The 23,243-nt window shown below is 36.0% G+C and overlaps 1 protein-coding gene across 1 annotated transcript in view; it reads right to left on the reverse strand.

Moving 5' to 3' along the window:
- Positions 1–1,369: 1,369 nt before the first annotated feature.
- The window catches only part of LOC107553949 (cadherin-13-like), a 208,777-nt gene continuing 186,903 nt past the window's right edge, over positions 1,370–23,243 (reverse strand). Inside the window, exons 11-13 of the mRNA XM_016236293.1 lie at positions 14,433–14,666; positions 13,214–13,432; positions 1,370–2,461 (exon numbers count right to left, since the gene is read on the reverse strand). Coding sequence (XP_016091779.1) covers positions 2,454–2,461; positions 13,214–13,432; positions 14,433–14,666 — 461 coding nt within the window. The 3' untranslated portion in view covers positions 1,370–2,453. The remainder of the gene's footprint in view (positions 2,462–13,213; positions 13,433–14,432; positions 14,667–23,243) is intronic.

Below are 23,243 nucleotides of genomic sequence, written 5' to 3' on the forward strand. Positions count from 1 at the left end.
ACACAAAACCTCATTCTTGATTTCATGGTGTCTTTAACTTTTCTCTTAAATCAAGCCAGGGGCTAATCTTGGAAATAGTAATCATAATTCTATCGACTTAGGTCATGATCACCTGTGCACACTTATCGACCCAAACACATGTTCCAATTACACGTCATTACCCAGATCCGAATGGCAAAGCATGATGATTTATTGATTTCTACTCATTCAGCAAGGTTTTACACGTTTGTGCTTTCACAAAGAGTAATTGTTATGACAAAAAGGCGGTGACTTAATATAACAAACTTCTGCCAGAACGGTGGCTCTAGTATTTATACAGAGTGATTAAGAATTGATGTGGGCCAAAAACAGAGTATGAAATCAAAATGAGACTTATTCAGTCGAGTGAGGAAGTGGGGGGTGATTACATTGCTGGCTCGCCATTATTCTTTTATATTGTAGTCACAATGATAAAAAAAGTACTATCAAGGCTTGTTATTCAGACCTCAAACTGGATAATTCACACAAGTATAACTGCAAAAGTTCCCTATTCTTTTCTCAAAGTTTAAGCATCACTTTTCAAACTGAGAGCAACTTGCAGGGTTTCACGGGTTCATTTTCAGATTATTTATACCGAAGGAGTCAGTTTGTTAGACTGTACTCTGGCATCTCCAGGGAAATGTTAATGGTGGTTTATGAGCTAATTATTTCAGTTAATCAAATTGCCGAGAAATTATCAGATGATATTTGTTCTAAGCGATGATGACTCGAGACGGCCAGAGTCGTTTTTTTCTGACTTCAAAATTAATGCAGAAGCTAGTTAAATGCCTGAGCTAGTTCATTAAACCACAATTAATATGCAAGTGTACCTTGACCTTCAAACCAAGACATTTCCATTTTTTAACAGCTACATTGGACAAGTAGGACAATTATTTATTTTAATAAATCATTGCTGTACGAAAAGATGGTACAAAGCTATACCTGAGTTTATGCTATAAATATGAATTAAACATACAATTTTATTTTCAATAGATTGTACAATTTTATATTATACAACTGCACTTGTATATGAATTACCCAATATATTATTTACAGCTGTATTATACAATATATAAATAAAAATGTTTTTTTTTAGCAGAATACAGCATAAAATCAGAACTCCAGTATCCATCTTTTCATATATTTTTAAACCTTGTAAGGTTGTTGTGAACGCTTTAGTTTGCTATATCCTTAAAATACCAATATTCTTATGTGCATGTTGGTTTATTTATTATATCAGCCATGTCCCCTATGGAATGTAAATATTTCATGACATTTCTCCATCACTGAATCTGGTTCTTCTTTCTTTGGTCTGCAGACAAGCTTAAAACAAACGAGCAAAGTTAAAGTGGTGGGAAGTACGGTAACAGCTTTATTAAATTAGTGCAAAAGACAGACAAAACTCATTCACCACGTCATCTTTTTCTTTGCATTTTCAGAAGTTACGGGGTCTTCCACACAAACCTTTTTCTGTATTCTCACAAGCGCAAAAAAAAAACGAAACCCCCCCCCCCCACTGAATCAACAGCCTTCCCTGGCCTCTTTGACTTTGACCCAAGGGGAGAGGGAGAAAAATAAAATAAACGCCATACCACCAGAAACAAGAATCACAAGACAGATTCTCTCTCTGTCTGCAAATCGCTCTCCAGACTCAAGAACCTAAACAAGAGCTTGTACATGATAAAAAGAGGAAAAAACATCAATGGCATTAGAAATAGTCCCTAAAATTTTGCAAAAACATACAGTTCTTTTCTTTTTTTTTTCTTTCTCGTGAGGGGTCATTAAAGAATAAGCGATCAAAGTACATAAGTTAATTAATATAATTGTACATTGGTAAAAAATAAAATATATAGTGTACATTTCCCCCCACCATTTCACACATTACTATAAAGATATATTGTGTTCCACTCCATAACAACTAATGCAATTGAACTAAAAACAAAAAGACGCAAGAGATGCTTTTTTTTAGACTCTGAAGGCTACCACCCTGCCCTAAGAAAACACAACCACTGCAGACTAAAGAGGCCTTGTGTCCTTCCCTTACATTAGTAAACAAGATCAAATACAGTAGTCTTTAACCAGAGGAAACTAAAGTACATCAAAATGTCCAATCGCTTTGCCCCATCCAATATATCTTTGTCCAGTGAGAGAGAGTTCGAGCATCGAGGCGGTGCCGTCCGTGATGTATTCCAGAGGTATGAGAAGACAGGGAGTGCAGGGGAAGGAGGGAGAGGACAGAGGGAGAGTTCCTGGTGAAAAGGTGAAGGTGTTGGCAATAGAGAGAGAGACGATGGCGGAAAAGAGGTGAGCAAAAATGAAGGGTGCAAAGTGTCTTTTGGGGGTGAGGTCTTCTCTCTCGGCCTGGTTTGCGTGTGGAGAAGAGAAGAAGGTTTTCTTCAGTGTTGCAAAAGGACTACAGAAAGAATCAGCGGAATTTACAAGCCTGAGAAAGAGAAAAGAAAACGGTGATTAAACACCATTTCAAAGTTTAACAGAACATCTGTGGTGGTAATAAACTCAGTTTTCCTTAGCAGTTTTGAACATTTTAAAGCAAAATGAGATATTCGCTGTAACGTTTATGCAACGACTGTATAAAAACATGAAAAACCACAACAAAGCATTGGATTAATAAATTAAACCAATTAGGAACGAAATGCCACTTTCGTTGAAGCTCCAGGAACCCTTACAGCCTTTTATTTTTGCCTTCGCTTTTCTTCCTTACTCCACTCCATGCCGCCATCATCGTAAAATATGATTAAAATGTAACTTTGAAAAATGCAAGGTCTAATTTCGCAAGACTTGAGCGAAATGAATTGGCCTGCGGATCTCAGAAATTCAACAGCGATCGAACCGTGCCAGATCCGATGTGAGGGAATATTAAATGCGGAGGGGGGGAGGACTATTGATTTTTTTTCCCTTTGCTGCTTGTTGTTTCTTTCCACTAGATACATTTGTACAGCTTGGTCCTAAATGGCAGTGGAAGGAAAATAAGACTTGAACGGCACTGAAGAGCGCGGCCGAAGTTGCTCCGTTCCACAAATGCCATTTGCAAATTATAATGAGACTCCAGTCCCGTTTATTCATGTGCCGAGGGCCCGAATTGCATTCAGGTAATGCTTTTTCCCTTAGGCGGACGAGTGTGAGTCTGAAACATCAAAATATACAACTGAATCAATTCACCTCGCCGCTTTCACATGCAATAGAGTCAAGTGTGGAGTGGATTAAAATCCTCACTACTCTCATCTCTGCATACACACACACACTCTTCGCTCCATCTTTCTAAAGGGGAAAACACAAGTAAGTGTGCAGGGAACGTGCAATGCCGGCAGCAAGACGAAAGTGGGTTTGATCTAATTACCATCAGCCTGATTGGAGGAAAGTGGTTGTGGCAGCAGTCAGCTGCAGTTGAAACAAGGCACAATAACACGTGAACCCTGAAGAGCTTTGATCAGATAGAAATACACTCCTCTGTTTCTCTCCCCTTACACAACCCTTATCATTCACTCTCTCAATTTGTCTTTCCATCAGCCAAGAAGTAAAGTAGAGGTCTGCATTCCCGCGGCTCTTCCGCGAGACCCGACCAGATTTTTTGCGCTGCGGGATTAAATTCCCGAATAAAACACGGTAGTGGTCGGTAACTCTGGTGTAATTTGAACGGGAGTGGGAGATCTAAAAATATCCCACTCCTGACGTCCATTCAGAACAGCATATCTGCGCTTTAATCTTATTGACCACCGGTACAGCCTGCACTCGGACTGTTATGCACGTGCTACACGCATGCTTTCTGCATCATGCGTTTTATTTGCGGGGTCTGTGCGCAGCATGTGCATAACGATGGTCAGAGCAGGCTGAACCGGTGGTAAATATACGGCCCTCAGACAGAACAGGCAGGTTGATGATGAGTGACAGAGCAGAATAAGGATGGAGCAAAGTGTGGATTTATAAAAAAATTTATTTAAACAATTGTAGTATCAGGATGCAACATAAAATTGAAAAAAGAAATGAAGGGGGTCTGAATACTTTCTGAATGCACTGTATCAGGAGGGAACAGTTAATGAAAAAGTCTGTGAAAGTGATTTTGTGCCTCTTTGAGATAGCACAATAACACGCCGTTCAGGGGTGTTAAGAGGGCACATAAGTATATATATAAAAAATAATTATTATTATTTACTCACCCTCATGTCAGTAGTTCCACAGATAAAACTAAGTCAAACAGGTTTGGGATGACATGAGGGTGAGTAAATAATAATAGATAAATAATAATAGATAATAGTAATAATAGAATAGTAACAATCATTTTTGAGAAATCTATCCCTTTAAAAATGAAGTATTCTGAAATATTAATCTTTCAACAATCAACTTTTAAATAACTTTTGAATAATTTTCATGTTCATGTCGAGTTACTCTAAATTCCAAAACTTAAGGTTAAGGGTTCTGAAAACCTCTATCCTTGAGTATTAGAAACAGAAATAGTAATTTAGCAAGTGGCATTAAATATTTCTTTCACGCTTAAAAATTAATTAACACGAAGAGGTTATGCTTTATCTGCCAGGTGCACTGCGGATGGCATGTCAAAACAAGTGGCTTGAAGATCCAGTAAACGGGTCGATGCTGTGGAAATTTCTCTTCCCCTCGAGACAGGCCACATCAGTAACCAGAGTGGATTAAAGAGTAAAAGCGCCCATCTTGGCAGAAAAGGGGATTTAAACTTCAGTGGGTCCAGACTCAGGCTTATTTTCCTGTTTGTGGATTAATTATATTTTACCCCTGTTGGGCATCTTTCATCAGATTAATACATGGTTATAGAGGTCTGTCAGCCAAATTTTCAGCAGCCATTACTCCAGTCTTCAGTTTTACATTATCCTTCAGAAATCATTCTAATATGCTGATTTGCTCCTCACAAAATGTTTTATTATTAAAGGTGCAGTAGGATATCTTGGAAAATGCTAACTTTAGCCTGATAGCACTGAAAGCGAACGTCCCAACCTCCCTGCAATAGACAACAATACTACAATAGACTACATCAGCGGTTCCCAATTCCAGCCCATGTTCCGAAGTGAAGTAAGCTTAAACGGATTTCCCCTGTTCAGGAGTCCCCTTTAAAATCTTAAATGATTCCGTTTGAGCTAAATTATTGACCTGTTTCCCTTACAGGGAGTAGGGAGCAATGAACATTGTGTAGCGATCATATCGATCGGAACACAGTTCATGCACGTAGTTCTCTTCTAACGAGCTGGTTATCTGAATCGGGTGTGTTAACTAAGCGAGAGAAAATGTGCAAAGCGGGGGGCGCGAGGACTGGAATTGGGAACCGCTGGGCTACATCATGTGTCATTCACCAGTGAGAAAACTTTAAAAGTGCTACAATACAAGGAAGGAAGATCGGGTTGTTGATGTTTGTCTGCCATTCTCGCTCTGTCTGCACATCGTGTGTGAACGTGCTGATGACGTATTGTGTCTGTGCAAACAGGGTGCGCAGAGATATGCAAATACATACGTTGACAGGCAGGTAGGAAAGCCAATTAAAACGCTCGCACCGAGCGTTTTGATTGGATGAACATTTCATGGCCCTACGCCTTCCACAGAATATATAAATACAGATAAATACATTTAGACCACTTAACTTAATAACTGCTATCGGGATGTGAAGAGACTTTCAATCAGCATAACAAAAAATGTTTCTGAAGACAATCACCTATTGCACCTTTAATGTTACAAACCATGATTCGTTTTTCAAGGATTTTCAAAAGAACAGAAAGTGTTTGAATGAGAAATCTTTTGTAACATTAGAAATGAATGTACTGTCACTTTTGATCAACTTAATGTGTCTTTGTTAAATAAAAATGACAGAAAGAAAAATATCTTACTGATCCCAAAGGAATGATCCCTAAAGTGTAGTTTGCAAGTAGTCCTACAGGGGGCAGTATGGTCATCTTGGCATTGTTTGACCCTTCCTCTGTTCAACATGTGCTCTTAACAGTCTCCTCTGTGATCTGATCTTAAGCTCAAAATTGTTACATCAAAGCATATTTTGTCAGTGGAAAAGATAATTTGGTTTCCTCTCGACATTTGTAACAGAATCCAGCCTCATCTTGTGTTGAAGATGTGTTTTTGTCCCTCTCAACCATTAACATCGCCGGTGTAATCAGACACACAATTCAATGGCGCCACGTTTTCGGAGGACAAACAAAATCAATGGACTCAAAGGGCAAATTAGCACAGAAGGTGATGTTTGGCAAACTGTCATCAGAAACAGTAACAATGGCTCCTCTGGGATCGAAGACGTCAAGACAAATGAGTGTGTGTGTGACGGTGCCAGTCGTGCCCCCCCGTGATTTGCCATGGCACACACAGGTATCTGGTGCAGGACTTAGGAACATTAATGGGGGTCTAAATAGCAAGAAACATGGAGGATCTGTTTGTGTTCTCCCAGAGGCTTCCATACATTATTTAAGAGGCCACAAATGCAAGTTCACTGGACTCCTTTATCCTTAAAAATGGAGGAAGAACAGAGAGTATGGATTTGAACAGAGTAACATGGAAGATAATCCACCGACACGCATACACACTCACAAACAGTCACTTTACAGTGAAATCCCCACTGAGGATGATTTTTCTTTTTTTTCAAATTTTCAGCAATTAAAGGCCTTTCACACCAAACGTGAAACATATCACAGATGAATAACTCGGCTAAAACTTTAACACATATTCCATTAAAACTTAATTCCATTACATTTCAGCCGATTTATTTTTGGTTATGAGAAATTTTAGGAAATTAAGAAGCTTAAGATTACAGTTTGAAAATCTAACCAACACTGTTGTTGAGGTATTTGAATACTGGCCTTTATTTTCTTACATTTTACATCTACATTGTTTTAGGAAGAAATGTTTTTTCATTCACCATTTTTTTTAATGATAACAAAGCTTTAAAGGCAGACATACTGTGAGTTACAAGGTTGATAATCAATCGTATATGGTTTTTTGTTAGCCATCAGTCTACCTTTTTTCAACATATTTATAAAAAATAGTTTTTATCAGTGGAATTCTTGGTAAAAACTACATTACCCATGATTCTGCCAAGAATCAAAACATGCAAATCGCACCAAAAGACATTAGTGCATGCCCACTCTCATGAAGCACTGCGATGATAAATCAGTCAATCCAACAATCAGTCTTCCCTATGCTCTTAAACTACTAAAATATTTATTTATAGTGCAAAAAAAAAGAAGAAAAGAAAATATGCTGTTTATATTTACATAATCAACTTTAAATCAACAGCTTCATTCATTGTTTATATTTTAATTATGACTATCAATTTATCATCATTTTATTATGACAATTATCACAGTGCTTCATGGGATTGTAGTTCTGGCAATTATTTCAGGCCTTCTTCAGTGTGAGTCTTTTCTCTCCAAGTAATTTAAAAACTCATTAAAGATGTTAAGTACTTTTTTGCTTCAAATTAAAGTTTTTAATGTTGTGATTTACCTTGTAGCAGAAAATTAGGTTAATGGCTTTTAATGAAGATTATTATCTTATAGATAATAAGATTATTTCTTATGGAAAAATAAATACTGTAGGATAAAATACCTCTGTAAGCAAGGCCACTAAAAAAAAGTGGGTGGGCACTACTAAACTCTTTATTATAATATCTCTCTCACACGCTCTCTCTCTTTCTATATCTGTATTTGGATTTTCCTAAAACTTTAACAGTAGTCTGGTATTTCCTCAGGAAACATAAGTTACAGAGAAATACAAGAAAACACACTCGCACTTGGGACCAAACAACCATGCAGAAGTTAGAGAGTCTGTGTTACTGTGAAGGTAAGCAAAGGAGGTCAGGAGACCAAACACACACACACACACACACACACACACACACGCACGCACACATTTGTTTCTGTGAATTGTGGGGACTTTCCATAGACTTCTATTACTTTTATACTGACCAAACAATATTTTCTACCCCCTAACCCAACCCTACCCCTTACAGAAAACTTGTTTGCATTGTTACACTTTCAGATAAACATCATTTACTATTTTTAATAATTATTTTCCCTTGTGGGGACCGCAGGATATTTTACATCTTCTAAACTTTTGTTTCTCACAGAAGAAAGAAAATCATTACATATTACGATCTCTTTAAATGGTCCTGTGGTGTGACATACATTTTTAAACTATACATGCATAATAATCATGAAAAAAGCCAATTTGCAACAACTGAGCAAAGACAAAACAGATGTGACATCAGGTCTCAGAGAGTTGTCACACTGCAAGACATCATCAACTTATCAAGTATTTAATGTCGACTACCCATAAAAATCGGAATGGCACAAATTAATGAACTACATGACAGTAACGCATGTGTGTGCGTGAATATGTGTCTCCTGTAGAGGAGACAGATAAAGTGAATTCTGTCTAATCTTTTGGCCATTTCTCTCTTGAAGTGCTCCATCACTGAGCTTCTGGGCTTATCTGCCTGTTCTCAGTGCTCTCTCTCTCAGCAGGGGTCAGGGTTCATTAAGGTGATAAGGAAATTGAAGTCAGACACTCTCTCCCTCCCACTCGATTATTGTGTGACATAGCGTCTGCCTGCACAACAGTGAAACACATCATTAGTGTACATGTAGTGCAGCTCTGAGACCAGCATGCACCAGCTCTGTGTCATGTCACATGAGAAGTAAACACGTGCACACACTTTTAGATTGCCGGTTACAATGAATCACTGCCTGAATGAGGAAAATTGCTTGGGTGATCTGAGTGTTTACACCTGTTCCTAAGAAGTTGCTAGGGTGTACACACACACACACACACACACACACACATATATATATATATAATTTACAGTGGGGTTCAAACACACGAGACCACTAGTGAAAATGCTTCTATTTTGCATTCTTCCTCATTTAATACAAAAAATTAATTCAAAATTATATAATCAGCATAACTTGATGGAAACGTTAAAGAGATATGATTTTAAAATATTTTAGTTTTGATTTGTTGTCCTTTTACTTTAATAAAAGCAGTAATCAAACTGCCTGACCTTCAGACGTAAAACCTGATGATCATGATTTGCAGCATGATTTGAGATGATCCAAAGAAAATCTTGTGCTTCAACGGGAAGAACAATATGGCCATTCGTAAAAAGTTCAGATGATCAATATCACAAATTTACCTATTTGATTTGTGATCTAAAAACAGTGAAGAATCATAACAATTTCTCGTTCTTCTTACATCATAATTTCCAAAACTTTCTGTTAAAAGTTAATAAATAAATAAATAAACAAATCCCTTATTTTCAATATGGTCTCAGACTTTTGGGTCACACTGCATGTTAAAATCAGAATATTTCATTATAAATCCTGAATGTTAATTATTATCAAAGGAATTGTTCACCCAAAAATGAAAATTTGCAGAAAAATTAACTCACAATTGTCTCCAGATTCTGAGAAATTAAGCATTACTTCACTTGAATGGGTGCCATCAGAATAATAAACAAATTCATAATTTTATTGTATTTTATTTATTTATTTTTTGACCACCAAAACGTTTGACTGTTCTAAACAAATACAGTATGTCAGTGGATTTTGATGCGAAAGGACAACGGGAGGAACTTTTTCACTGGAGGAAGTGCTATTAGATTATGGGCTCGTATTTTGACCAGAAGCAACGGTTTAAAGTTAGCCTCAATTAGGGATTTTTTTTATAACATACATGTAGCTTTTTCACCTCAATACATTAATTGATGGACTGGAGTGGTGTGGATTACTTGTGGATTTTTGTGATGCTTTTATCAGCAGTTTCTCTCATTCTGACGGCACCCATTCACTGCACAGCACCCACTGGTGAGCAAGTAATTCAATGTAAATCTGTTCCAATGAAGAAACAAACTCATCTTGGATGCCCTGAGGGTGAATACATTTTCAGCAAATTGTCAATTTTGGTTGAACGAACGAACGAACAAACGAACAAATGAACGAATGAACAAACGAACGAACAAACAAACAAACACATTTAGGGGCATAAACACATAAACATGAACACATCATTGAGAAATTATATTAACAGCCCTGAAATTATTTCTCAACTATTGTGTGCTAGAAGCTGTATTTTTTTTCACCAGAAATCCCTCTTCGGGTAAACCAGCATGGCATAATACAGTACATGTCAATGTCTGCCAGGGCAGTAGCAAATAATCCCATCATTTCACCCTATTTACATTCACAGATTCAGCATTCACACCAGATTGCTAGCAGAGCTACTGGAAGAAAGAGAAAATGATGCCTAAAACTGTTATAATGAAGTCATACGATGATATGAAACATACATTGCAAAAAAGGGCAAAAGGATGCATAAAAATGCTAAGGCAGGGATTCACTAAGAAAGAAGGAAACTTTAATTTAATTTATCAGCAAAATGCATGAGTTGTTGTTTTAGACTGTTTATGTACTGTATTTCTGGAAATATGCCTGATTATAATGCTTTTCCATTATTTGATCAGCTATTCTCCATATAAGTCTACAATAAGCCTGATTTTTATAGAAAAGTAATATTTTTGCACATTTAGTACCTGATACCAAATTAGTTACCTAAATTGCAGCTTTGGCTTTGATATACAGCTTGAGAAAATTGAGCATTTTTAGTGAGTTTGAAGCATATGAAGCCAAAATTGATGTGAAAATATGGGTATCTGAATGATAATATATGCAGAGCGATAACACAAACAGGAAAGTGATTTGAGGAGAGAAACTCTGGAGAAGATCTGCCACCATGTTTCATGCAGATCTGGAGACATTGGCTTCACAGTGCCACAAATCACAGATGGATCTGACTCTTATCCAAACCGGGCTTTGGGCGAGGAACCCAGCTATAGAAAACCTCAGAGCGGAACATCCCTTCTGAACAGTGACAGTGAAAACTCTGATTTATTTTTCCTCTGTTTTCCATTTTAGAATGGCTGTATAGAGTTCCATTATGTTCCAGCCCCTCTAAAGGAGTGAATTATTTATGTTATTGCCGGGAGAAAGAGTCACCAGGGGGCCGTGTGCAGGTTTAGATGGGAGATTAACTGTGGGACAAACATAAAATACACTTTGACACACACACACACACACACACACACACAGAGAGAAGCATAGGACCTGCTGTAAAGCAACATTTAATCAGTGCATATTACTTTAAATGCTTATATGTGTCTCTAGCGGCTGCACTAGTGGCCCTACACATGCTGTAAATCTAGCCTGATATGGATCAACACTTAATGCAGTTCCAGGCTTTACCACAGTAAACAGATACGGGGTCACGGCAGACATTCTGGAAGAGAAGCCAATTTCCTGTCAAACTGTACAGCAAAGTAGGGTGTTCATCATCAGCATTAACACTAAGCTAAAGAAGCAACACATGAAATCTGGAAAGAAGGAAACTTTAATTTAATTTATCAGCAAAATGCATGAGTTGTTGTTTTAGACTGTTTATGTACTGTATTTCTGGAAATATGCCTGATTATAATGCTTTTCCATTATTTGATCAGCTATTCTCCATATAAGTCTACAATAAGCCTGATTTTTATAGAAAAGTAATATTTTTGCACATTTAGTACCTGATACCAAATTAGTTACCTAAATTGCAGCTTTGGCTTTGATATACAGCTTGAGAAAATTGAGCATTTTTAGTGAGTTTGAAGCATATGAAGCCAAAATTGATGTGAAAATATGGGTATCTGAATGATAATATATGCAGAGCGATAACACAAACAGGAAAGTGATTTGAGGAGAGAAACTCTGGAGAAGATCTGCCACCATGTTTCATGCAGATCTGGAGACATTGGCTTCACAGTGCCACAAATCACAGATGGATCTGACTCTTATCCAAACCGGGCTTTGGGCGAGGAACCCAGCTATAGAAAACCTCAGAGCGGAACATCCCTTCTGAACAGTGACAGTGAAAACTCTGATTTATTTTTCCTCTGTTTTCCATTTTAGAATGGCTGTATAGAGTTCCATTATGTTCCAGCCCCTCTAAAGGAGTGAATTATTTATGTTATTGCCGGGAGAAAGAGTCACCAGGGGGCCGTGTGCAGGTTTAGATGGGAGATTAACTGTGGGACAAACATAAAATACACTTTGACACACACACACACACACACACACACAGAGAGAAGCATAGGACCTGCTGTAAAGCAACATTTAATCAGTGCATATTACTTTAAATGCTTATATGTGTCTCTAGCGGCTGCACTAGTGGCCCTACACATGCTGTAAATCTAGCCTGATATGGATCAACACTTAATGCAGTTCCAGGCTTTACCACAGTAAACAGATACGGGGTCACGGCAGACATTCTGGAAGAGAAGCCAATTTCCTGTCAAACTGTACAGCAAAGTAGGGTGTTCATCATCAGCATTAACACTAAGCTAAAGAAGCAACACATGAAATCTGGAGAATTTCCAAACTGAAGGTTAAGGGTACACAGCTAAAAAAATATTTGTAATCAATATCCTTGTTTAGTTTTACAGTAAACAATATCTAAACTACACACAGACACAGACATATATATATATATATATATACACTGAACAAAATTATAAACACTTTTGTTTTTGCCCCATTTTTCATGAGCTGAACTCAAAGATCTAAGACTTTTTCTATGTACACAAAAGACCTATTTCTCTCAAATATTGTTCACAAATCGGTCTAAATCTGTGTTAGTGAGCATTTCTCCTTTGCCGAGATAATCCATCCACCTCACAGATGTGGCATATCAAGATGCTGATTAGACAGCATGATTATTGCACAGGTGTGCTTTAGGCTGGCCACAATAAAAGGCCACATAGAAAATAGGCCTTTTGTGTACATAGAAAAAGTCTTAGATCTTTGAGTTCAGCTCATGAAAAATGGGGGCAAAAACAAAAGTGTTGCGTTTATAATTTTGTTCAGTGTGTATGTATGTATATATATATATATATATATATATAAATCCTGAATATTAAGTTATAATTGTGAATATATAAATGTAAATACAATTTAAATATAAAGAATAAAGTCTTGACTTTTCATGCATAAATCTGTAAATCTGAATGCAGTTATAAACCCTGAATATAACGTTACAATTGTAAATATATAAATGTAAATCCAAATATATAGTTATAATCACACACACACACAGGATGTAGAGGGTGGAATGAAAGGATACTTACAGAGGATGGAGAGCAGAACCAGGCCGAGCAATAGCAAGAGGTTTGTTTGGATGGAGCTGGCACGGCTGCAGTCCATTCTGTTCTTCCTACAGGTGCACACTTGAACTTTCAGTTCTGTGTTGTTGGATATTGGAGGGATGCCAGAATCGGTCAGAACCAGCGGCAGGTTGTAGTTAGCCTTTTTCAGACTGTGCAGCAACATGATCTGGGAGTGAGTGTCTGAAAGACATCAGAAAAATACTTCTGGTTGCTTTACATGTCAGTCAGAGAGTATCTTCAACTCTATACAATACTTATAAACCCCTCAACCTCAAATCACCTCACCAGTCCTCTCTTGTTCTGTCTCTCTCTCAGTATCACAGCATCTGCCACTGATTCTCTTCTCAAACAGCTGACAGAAGTCTGGAGATTCACATGCCTTTCTATATTTGAGTGTGTGCTCTCAGGAGATGGGTAATCGAGAGTCTGCTAAGATAAACCCCAAATACACTCAGCTATTCGGTCAGCGTGATATCTAATGATACACACTGTCTGGGACAATAGACCGTTCCTCTCCCTCTCAGCAGCATGTGACCCACCTGACCCTGATGAAAACACTAGAAGTTTAATTTCCATGCTGGATAGGTGCTGGTATAGCTTGTAGACTACACTTATAAAAATAAAGGCCAATAATGAACATATGGTTCAAAGAAGAACTTTGAACATATGTAAACTTTTCATTGCACAAAAGGTTCTTAATAGTGGAAAAAGTTTTTTTTAAGGTTATTAAAATTAAAATTACACACACAAAAAAAAAAACTAAAGAAAAAACAAGGTTCTTTTAAGTGACCATTAGAACAGGGTTGCCAGGTCTATGAAACAAAACCAGCCCAACTACTAATCAAATGTAACCCAAAATTAGCCCAATCACATATTTTGTCTCCTCCATTGAAACAACGCTTTTTTTGCAGTTTAAGTAATTAATTTATAGAGAATTTTAATAATGTATGCATGTACAGTATATGCAGTATTTACATCACCTAATCACATTTTTACTAAATGCGCTTGTGCTGAAATTGATTAATCAACAATAAATCAATTAAGCTTACATTATATTAAGGTAAACTTTTCCTTTAGTGAAAGCACCTTTTGTATTTCCTCAAACCGGCCCTAGAAATAGCCGGCATGTGTTTAACCGTGGGTCAGTGCCTGTCTCTGTCCCATTTGAGAATTAACTTACCATTGATCCTGGAGATTTTCCATGTTTTCTCCAGTCCTGGCTGTTTGCCAAGTTCGATCTTGAAAGGATCTGTATTAGGATGAATGTCCTTGTCTCGTCCCCCGATCACCACCACATTCATGTCTTTAGCGTCCTCGCACACGCGGGCCACGGAGGGGAAGACATAGGGAGCGTTGTCGTTCTCGTCCTCCAGAGTGATTTTCAGCGTACCCGTGCCCGAGGCAGGTGGACTTCCTAGTGAGACATAAGGCAGAGTTAAAAAGAATAAAGTAGGGCAGGGCTAGCAGTTTTAGAAGTTTTAGTATTGCAGTATTTAGATTTGATTATTTTTCATTTTAGTAATTTTGTTAATTGCTATTGTCATTTTTATCAGTGTTTGTAGCATGCCTATTTAGTTTTAATTTACTTTTATTTTAGTTTGAGCAATTAGTACTTCAACTTTAGTTTATTTTGTTTCAAATTTCCAGAAATGTTAATAGTTTTAGTTAAAATAATAATAAATAAATAAATAAATACATATAAACTTGCATCTCTTTAAACTTTAATCTCACATTTACTTTTCTATAGTTTACTGTAAAAAAGGAAACAAGCTTCCATAAAGATCAGCAGAGAGTATTAAGAAAGTAAATTGGACACTTTTGATTTTCACAATCACATGAAAGTCCTTTGGCAGACTAAAGCTTTCTGGCTCTATAGGCCAAATCAATAGCTGTCTTTTGAATGCACAGGAGGATTGTGCTTAACACTCATTGGTGTGCTCAAAGCACCAGCATCTCACACCGACTGACTGTTACTGTAAAGCAAAGTGGGTTAAAGACTTCTTACAACCAGAGCCACAAGCAAAAAAAAGGTCAGACTGGATGCATCAGAAACACAGACAAAAGCAATCAATGTCTAAACAGAAAAAAAAACAACAACCGCAAATCAAAACATTCAGTCTTTAACTTGGAGTAACAACAATTATCTCGCCTCATTTTGTATCAGATTGCACTTTATTGAATATTGCACAGACAAAAAATACATTATTCAAGGACTTTGGAATATTCTGTTTCTAGGAGATTAGCAGTTATTGCAGGACTGCATAATTATAAACAGCCCTGGAGGTCAGTCGCAATTAACATCCGATGACAGGATCAGTAATTACAGAATGATTTTGTCCTCGTACTGCCAGGAATGCTCAGGCCTCAAAGGGAAGAAGAAAAGGCACGGTGTCAAAACATTGGAGCAAGTAATGTCTCAGTAGAAAAAGAAATCAGGTTTGTTCCAATTGCGTCTCTAAAATACCTCTGCAGAACAGCGTTTAGAAGTAGAACAATGATGTCCTTGCCATGTTTTATTGATTTTCTGTTCAAAAAGATTGTCAACTATGTAACAAGCCATTTCACAATATGAAAAATAATGCGTGTCCATGGACAAAAGCAAGCTGTCTCGCCTAACACCATTAAAGCAGCAGACTTCTCAGTATGCTTCACAGAAGTAAACATGTCCTGCCATGAGCGATAACAGCTATCTGATTTATAAATCATGAACTCTTAAAAAATTTAGATCTGGCTTGTCTGTGCATTAGTAAATAGTCCATTGCTTCGCTTTCAACACCAATGAGCAAACCTGCGACTGAAATACGCCAAAGGTCAAGGCAAGTATTACATAAATACAGCTGTTTTGGTATATGGTAGTGACTGAATATAGATTAGGTTTCTGCTCATAACAACAGCTATTAACCGCTTTCTGACCCAAACAACAAGATCAGATAAAAATCCCAGAAGCGACTCTAGAATATTCAAGGGGGATTTAGGGGGGTTCGGACACCTAGTAGAGCATGAGCTGATGTGATTCGGAGTAATATTTCAGTCCTTAAAGGAACAGTTCACCCAAAATTGACTGAAATGTACTCACCCTCAGGTCATCCAAGATGTAGATGAGTTTGTTTCTTCATCGGAACAGTTTTGGAGAAATTTTGCATTACTTGCTCACCAATGGTTCCTCTGCAGTGAATGGGTGCCGTCAGAATGAAAGTCCAAATAGCTGATACAACATCACAATAATCCACAAGTAATCCATGCAACTCCAGTCCATCAGTTAACATATTGAGAAGTAAAAAACAGTGTGTTCATATGAAACAAATACATCATTAAGGCATTTCAACCTGATTATGGCCAAAATACAAGTCTATAATCCATAATAATGCTTCAGTGAAAAATTCTATCCCTTGTTGTCCTCTCAAATCAAAATCAACAGACATATTTGTTTAGAACCATTTTGGAACATTTTCGTTTGTAAATGGTGCTTAATCTGTGCATATATTACTCTCCCGATTCAGACAAGACAACATTTTCACTGGAGAAAGGAATATTATGAATAGAGGACTCGCATTTTAGCCGGAAGCAACTGTTTGAATAAAAAACAAAAAAACAAAAAAAAAACTCTTAATTATGGATTTGCTTCTTACAAACACAGCTTTTCACTTGACAAGATGTTAATTGATGGACTGGAGTTGTGTGGACCACTTGTTGATTATTATCAGCTGTTTGGACTCTCATTCTGACGGCACCCATTCACTGCAGAAGATCCAATGGCAAGCAAGTGATGTAATGCTAAATTTCTCCAAATCTGTTCCAATGAAGAAACAAATTAATCTACATCTTGGTTGCCCTGAGGGTGATACAATTTTCAGTACGTGTAAATTTTTGGGTGAACTATTCCTTTAAGTGCAAGAGGTCATGAAAATAGCCTCTGTTTGTCAGTAGATCAGTAACTGTGAAGTATCTGGTAGCATGTTATTGTGTTATTTTACTGGAACGGAGAGTGTTCGGTTGAGAGATCACGTCTGTGACGAATATAGACACTAAAAAAGCCTTTGGATGTATTCATATTTAATGTACCACACCGCTACATACTCAAGTGAGGTTTATACATAAAGGAAAATGTAATAAAGTTAATATTAAGACATTGCATAAACACTATAGTTTATATTAATATATTGTGTCTCTCACATTTTGACTGATATCAGACATGCATTTGAATCTAAACAGAAGATGAAAAGCAAACACTTCCAACCTTTCTGAAATGAGCAATATTCCAGCAGCAATATGAAACTTCATTATGATTAGTTTTGGTTTGGTGAATACAAACATTCCACATATTGCCACTGACCTCCAAATATCCTTTGAAATGCATTTTTTTTCTCCCCAAAGACTATGAAAAGGAAATGACTGTGCATATTGAGACAAATCTGTATTTATTTATTTAAATTATGTCTATTTACTTTTTAAAAATGCGTTAAGTTTATTGTTCTTTCCTTCAAATAAATGCTACTTGGTTTGACCTAATGCCATTACATTCATAAATTTTTTAATGTAAGCATAAAATTTATGAATCTACCGTATATTTATATTTTATCAAATTAAATCCTTGTGTCACATCAAATTCAACAATGTTTTATGTCCCCACTATATAATAATAATAATAATAGTTAATAAATAATAATAATAATAATAATAATAATGAATGCATAAATCAGTCGATAAATAAATAAACACACAATGAAAAATATACAAATTAATAATAATAATAATAATAATAAATTCATGAATGCATAAATCAGTCAATAAATAAATAAACAAATAATGAAAAATATACTAATTAATAAATAATATTAATATTAATGATAATAATAATAATAATAATAATAATAAGGTAAGGACTAACTACATTAGAAAGAAAGAAAGAAAGAAAGAAAGAAAGAAAGAAAGAAAGAAAGAAAGTAGAAAGATAGAAAGAAAGAAAGAAAGAAAGAAAGAAAGAAAGAAAGAAAGAAAGAAAGAAAGAAAGAAAGAAAGAAAGAAAGAAAGAAATGGATATTAAATAACTTGTCCAAGAACTTCATTACTCAATACATGAACTCTCTATAATACAACTGCAAATGCTATCTCTCTAACTGTTCAGTACATTTCCAGGAAAGTTAAGATAAACTTATACATCGCCTAAGCAAGCAAATCTCATCAGCCAGGCTTTATGAAGCTCTTTTGTGTGTGCTGTGGGACTGAGAGAAGACATATATGCATGAGGAAATGCAAATCCTCCCCATTTGCACATGGCTGCTGAACGTGGTTAGAAAGCATTAAAGTTGTTTGTCTTCACTAAGAAAAAAAATCCACATTCCCTCGCTCGATCGCTCCATAGTCTTTACCATCTTCATCAGCATCATCATCATAATTATCTTCGGCAGTGCTAAAAGCTACCTCATCGTCTAACTCACATTGAAGGCCTATATTACACACATTTAGATGCACCGTAAAGTGTTCTAGAAATGAGCAGCAGCCCTTCATGTTGCCGTTTATCACTTAATAACTTTCATCTTAGAAATCAACGACCCCTGTAACATCGGTATTGATTAAGGTAAACGTGAGCGGAAATATACAGCAGATTTCATGAATAGCTGAGTACACACCGCTTTGTTTAACAAGCAGCATTGTCATAAAATATATTCATGAGACACGGATAAGAAAGGGTTGTTTGCATAAATATGTCTATTACATATGCAGCATGTAATGGAACTGGATGTTTCAGATGCTGTCTTTTTTCCCTTCCATAATGAGAGTGATTTATTTTCTCCTTTGTTATGGTGCGCTGATATATATATATATATATATATATATATATATATATATATATACTGTATATAGGCTCACATCTTGTCTGACTTTGCTGTGATCCAATTCCCTCTTCTCTAAACTTCTTTCTAATGCATCACTAAACATTGGTGATATGGAAAGGATAGACAGTTTTTCAGCCTCACAGCTGTTCGTGAGCAGATTTGCAATCAGATACAAAACTGTCCTTTGTCTTTTCCCTCTGCATTAAAAAAAAATACATTTTCATTTTTAATGGCCGTGAACACTGTTCCTGTTTTATGGCCAGCTAAAACACAGCTTGCACACTGTAAATAGCCTACATTTTACATACTGCAAAAGTCTTAGGGGATGTTTTTTTTTTTGTTTTTTTTTACAAAAACAACCATATTTAAACCTTTTTTTCCCTTTGTGTAACAGTAGAAAGTTTTTGGAAAGGTTTTGCAATATCTTATTTATTTTTGCTACTTCTCCAAAGTTTATAACGTCACATTTTTAGCCTTGTGAAAATATGAAAATCCAACCAAATAATATGAACAGTACCACTATAAAATTAGTAAAACTATTTTAAATGGTTAAATTTAAATACAAAAGTATGCATGCCCCACATTGTGGTGTTATTTCTACCAAAGCAAATTATGAATGTTCCACATTTTGGGTGTTATTTCTACCAAAACAAACAATTTTGCTCCCAATGTGTAATATATTTTTAAGGGAATGTACTTAGTTACCCAGGAGAAAACATAAGAGCTTGAGATGAAACATGAGTCGTGATAAGTAAAGAAAATGAAAAATCAAGGGAAACATCAAGTTAGCAGGTTATTTTTATAGTGTGCCATTTACAATCAAGCTATTCAAAAAGTGTGAAAATATAATTACATTTTGCCTTAGCAAATCAAATAAGTCAGAAAAAGTTAGAAAAATGTTTAGAATACACAAAACAACTTGAAATAGGGTGGAAATGACACTATGGTGAAAATGTTTATAACAACGTCAGCATTCTACTGTGATGCCAATATAAAATGCTGGACATTGTTAGTGGACAAATAAATAAAAATAGTGAAAAACAGTGAGCACACAGGGAAAAAAAACATCCTTGTAAAGGAGAAGTTTGAGTTATGTGTCAAGAAATTATGCCGTTGGTTGCATTAATGATTTTGTGACAGTACAGGACTCTATCTCATCCCCTCAGACTCCAAAGACAGACCCTTGGTTCAGTAAGTTTCTTTATTTTGGCACTGACCCACTGGCCCATAGCGTCTGTTCCACCTGATGCTGCCCTGGAAGACGGACCAATTGACTACAGCAGCTTGGGCTAATAACAAGTGTTTCTCTGTCTGTATCGCTCTCTGTTACTGTCTGTTCACAGTCTCTCCAGAAACAAACACCATTTCCTATAACAGATCCTATTTAAAATGAATAAATATAAAAAAATATATATAATAAAATAATAAATGAAATAAAGTACTACTACTAATAAAATAGTTTTCTCTCTTTCTCTACTTTTCTGCATTTCACTTTTGCTTTAGTTAGCTCAAGCAAATTTAGCTTATGCTTATGCAAATTTAGCTTATGCAATTTATCAAACATTGTTGACTCTGATAAATTGCTTCTGCTGTTCCTCATTTGTAAGTTACTTTAGATAAAAGCATCTGCTAAATGCCTAAATGCAAATTCAATAAAGCTCTATTACACACAGAAATCAGAAACAAATTTGAACTCTTAAATGTGTAAACAAATTTTATTTCTTTAGAAAAGAAACTAGAAGAAGAAAAAAAAAAAAAAATCACAGATTTGCATTTATGCATTTATTTAGACTTTTTATGTAAAGCATTCCAGCACACAAAGTATACATTTTATCATTTCCTGCACTCCCTGGACACCAATGACCTTTGGCTGTGCTATTGCCACGCTCTACAGACATTTCTACCCAACTGCAGTAACAATCTGTATCAGGTGGCGGCTCACTTGAGCTCCACTTTCTCCCATTGGAAGTGCATTTCAGTTAAACTCTGCTCAACTTTGCCGCATCGCCTACAGGCACTTTTGCACACTGCGTCTCAAATCACCAGCTCTCATTGAAAATGAATGATTTCCGGTACTTTCTGGCTACTCCATCTCTGCTGAAGCTTAGGGCTAGTGGCAAAAGTATAAGATAAAACAAAGAAAGAATTTGTGCACGATGATTATTAGAACGGTTGAACTATTAGAGAAATGGGCTAAACAGCTAACAATTAGAAAACTCTTTAAAAAAGAAACAATAAAGACAGAGTTGAGCTCAAGGATGTGAATGGGATGTAATTAGGAGGGTGTCTGAGTCAGAATGGAAGGCACAGTGGGGGTGTGGACTCACTGCAGTGGTCACACAGGACTCGAGCAGATGGCTCTTTTCTCACTCTGCCTTGGCATGCTGAGATTTTATCGCTTCAGTGCAAAGACCTATAGGAATAAAACCACTTATATAAGCGTACTGTAACAGCACATTAACTTGCGAATTTAAAAAAAAAAAACAAGAAAGAAGCATACTAAGCTTGTTCAATTCATCAATGCTCTTAAATGTTCTATTTTTAGATGTGGAAAGGCCACAAAAAGTTTTTAAACATTCATGAAATCTTTGGAAGTCACATTAAGAACTTCATTGCATTGTATACAAAATGAATGACAAATGATGCTACAGCGTTTCTCAAAAATAACTTCACTAACTGGTCCCAAGGTGCTTTTTAGTGGAACATCACATTAACTATCGTAATAACATTTGCCAACCACAAAATGTCACAGTTGATTTATATATTCATATACTATTGTTCAAAAGTAGATTTTATTTTCTTTGAGGAGGGAAAAACTTTTCTTTCTTTCTGTTTACTAAGGCTACATTTATTTGATCAAAAACAAGGCAAAACAGTCATTTTGTGAAATATTATTGTAATTTTAATCTTTTATATATACATTTAATTATATTTTTCATTAATTTTATATTTTTATACATTTAAAATGTAATTATTCCTTTAATGACAATGTTGAATTTTCCGCACCCATTACTCCAGTCTTCAGTCTCACATTAACCTTCAGAAATTATTCTAATATGCTGATTTGGTCAATATTGATCACAGAAAACTGTTTGTGATGAATATTTTTGTGGAAAACATGATTAATTTGTCAAGGATTCTTGATATTGAAATCTTTTGTAACATTATACATTATACCTCAAACTTTTGAACAATATGTGTGTGTGTGTGTGTGTGTGTAAAACAGTATGCTTGTGCTATTTATTTAAAATAAAAGTTATGAAAAGGTGATGTGAGAACAATAACATCAACAACCTCACAAGTGAGGTTATATTCAAACGGCTTATGAATACTGCACAATTTTACAGAGTAATAACTTATTGAAAAACAATTAACATGACATGCACTAAATCTTCAAAAGAGGAATCTGACATGCTCCCCTTATATTTTTGTGGAAAACATGATTAATTTGTCAAGGATTCTTGATATTTTGTAATTTTGTAACATTATACATTATACCTCAAACTTTTGAACAATATATGTGTGTGTGTGTGTGTGTGTGTGTGTGTGTGTGTGTAAAACAGTATGCTTGTGCTATTTATTTAAAATAAAAGTTATGAAAAGGTGATGTGAGAACAATAACATCAACAACCTCACAAGTGAGGTTATATTCAAACGGTTTATGAATACTGCACAATTTTACAGAGTAATAACTTATTGAAAAACAATTAACATGACATGCACTAAATCTTCAAAAGAGGAATCTGACATGCTCCCCTTCCAGCAACCTCTGATTTCTCAATCTGCCCTAAAGGGACTGTAGAGAAACAATCCAACACACGACCACATATAGCCGTCAACACTCCGTCAACTTAACAAGGGAGAAAATTGATCTACAATTAAAGTCAGGCCCTCTTACTTCACGGGAAGCTCAGCTGGAACCTGACAATGAAGAGCCGATTAAACCTGCATGTCCCTCTAGAACAAAAGCTTCTGGTTAGCCTCATGGGTTCCTTTTAATGAGTAACTTGGAATAAAGGAACTCTCTAACTCTGCTTTGACAATGCCTACACCATCCCTTCATCAGTATATAGTACTGAATCAGGGCCTGACATCGTTCTTTACATCAAAGTCCACTTTTGTACGAAGAGAGTATACGTGAATAACTTCTATTT

The sequence above is a fragment of the Sinocyclocheilus grahami genome, unplaced genomic scaffold, assembly GCF_001515645.1.
Source record: "Sinocyclocheilus grahami isolate Dianchi unplaced genomic scaffold, SAMN03320097.WGS_v1.1 scaffold487.1, whole genome shotgun sequence".
In the NCBI taxonomy this organism is placed as follows: Eukaryota; Metazoa; Chordata; class Actinopteri; order Cypriniformes; family Cyprinidae; genus Sinocyclocheilus; species Sinocyclocheilus grahami.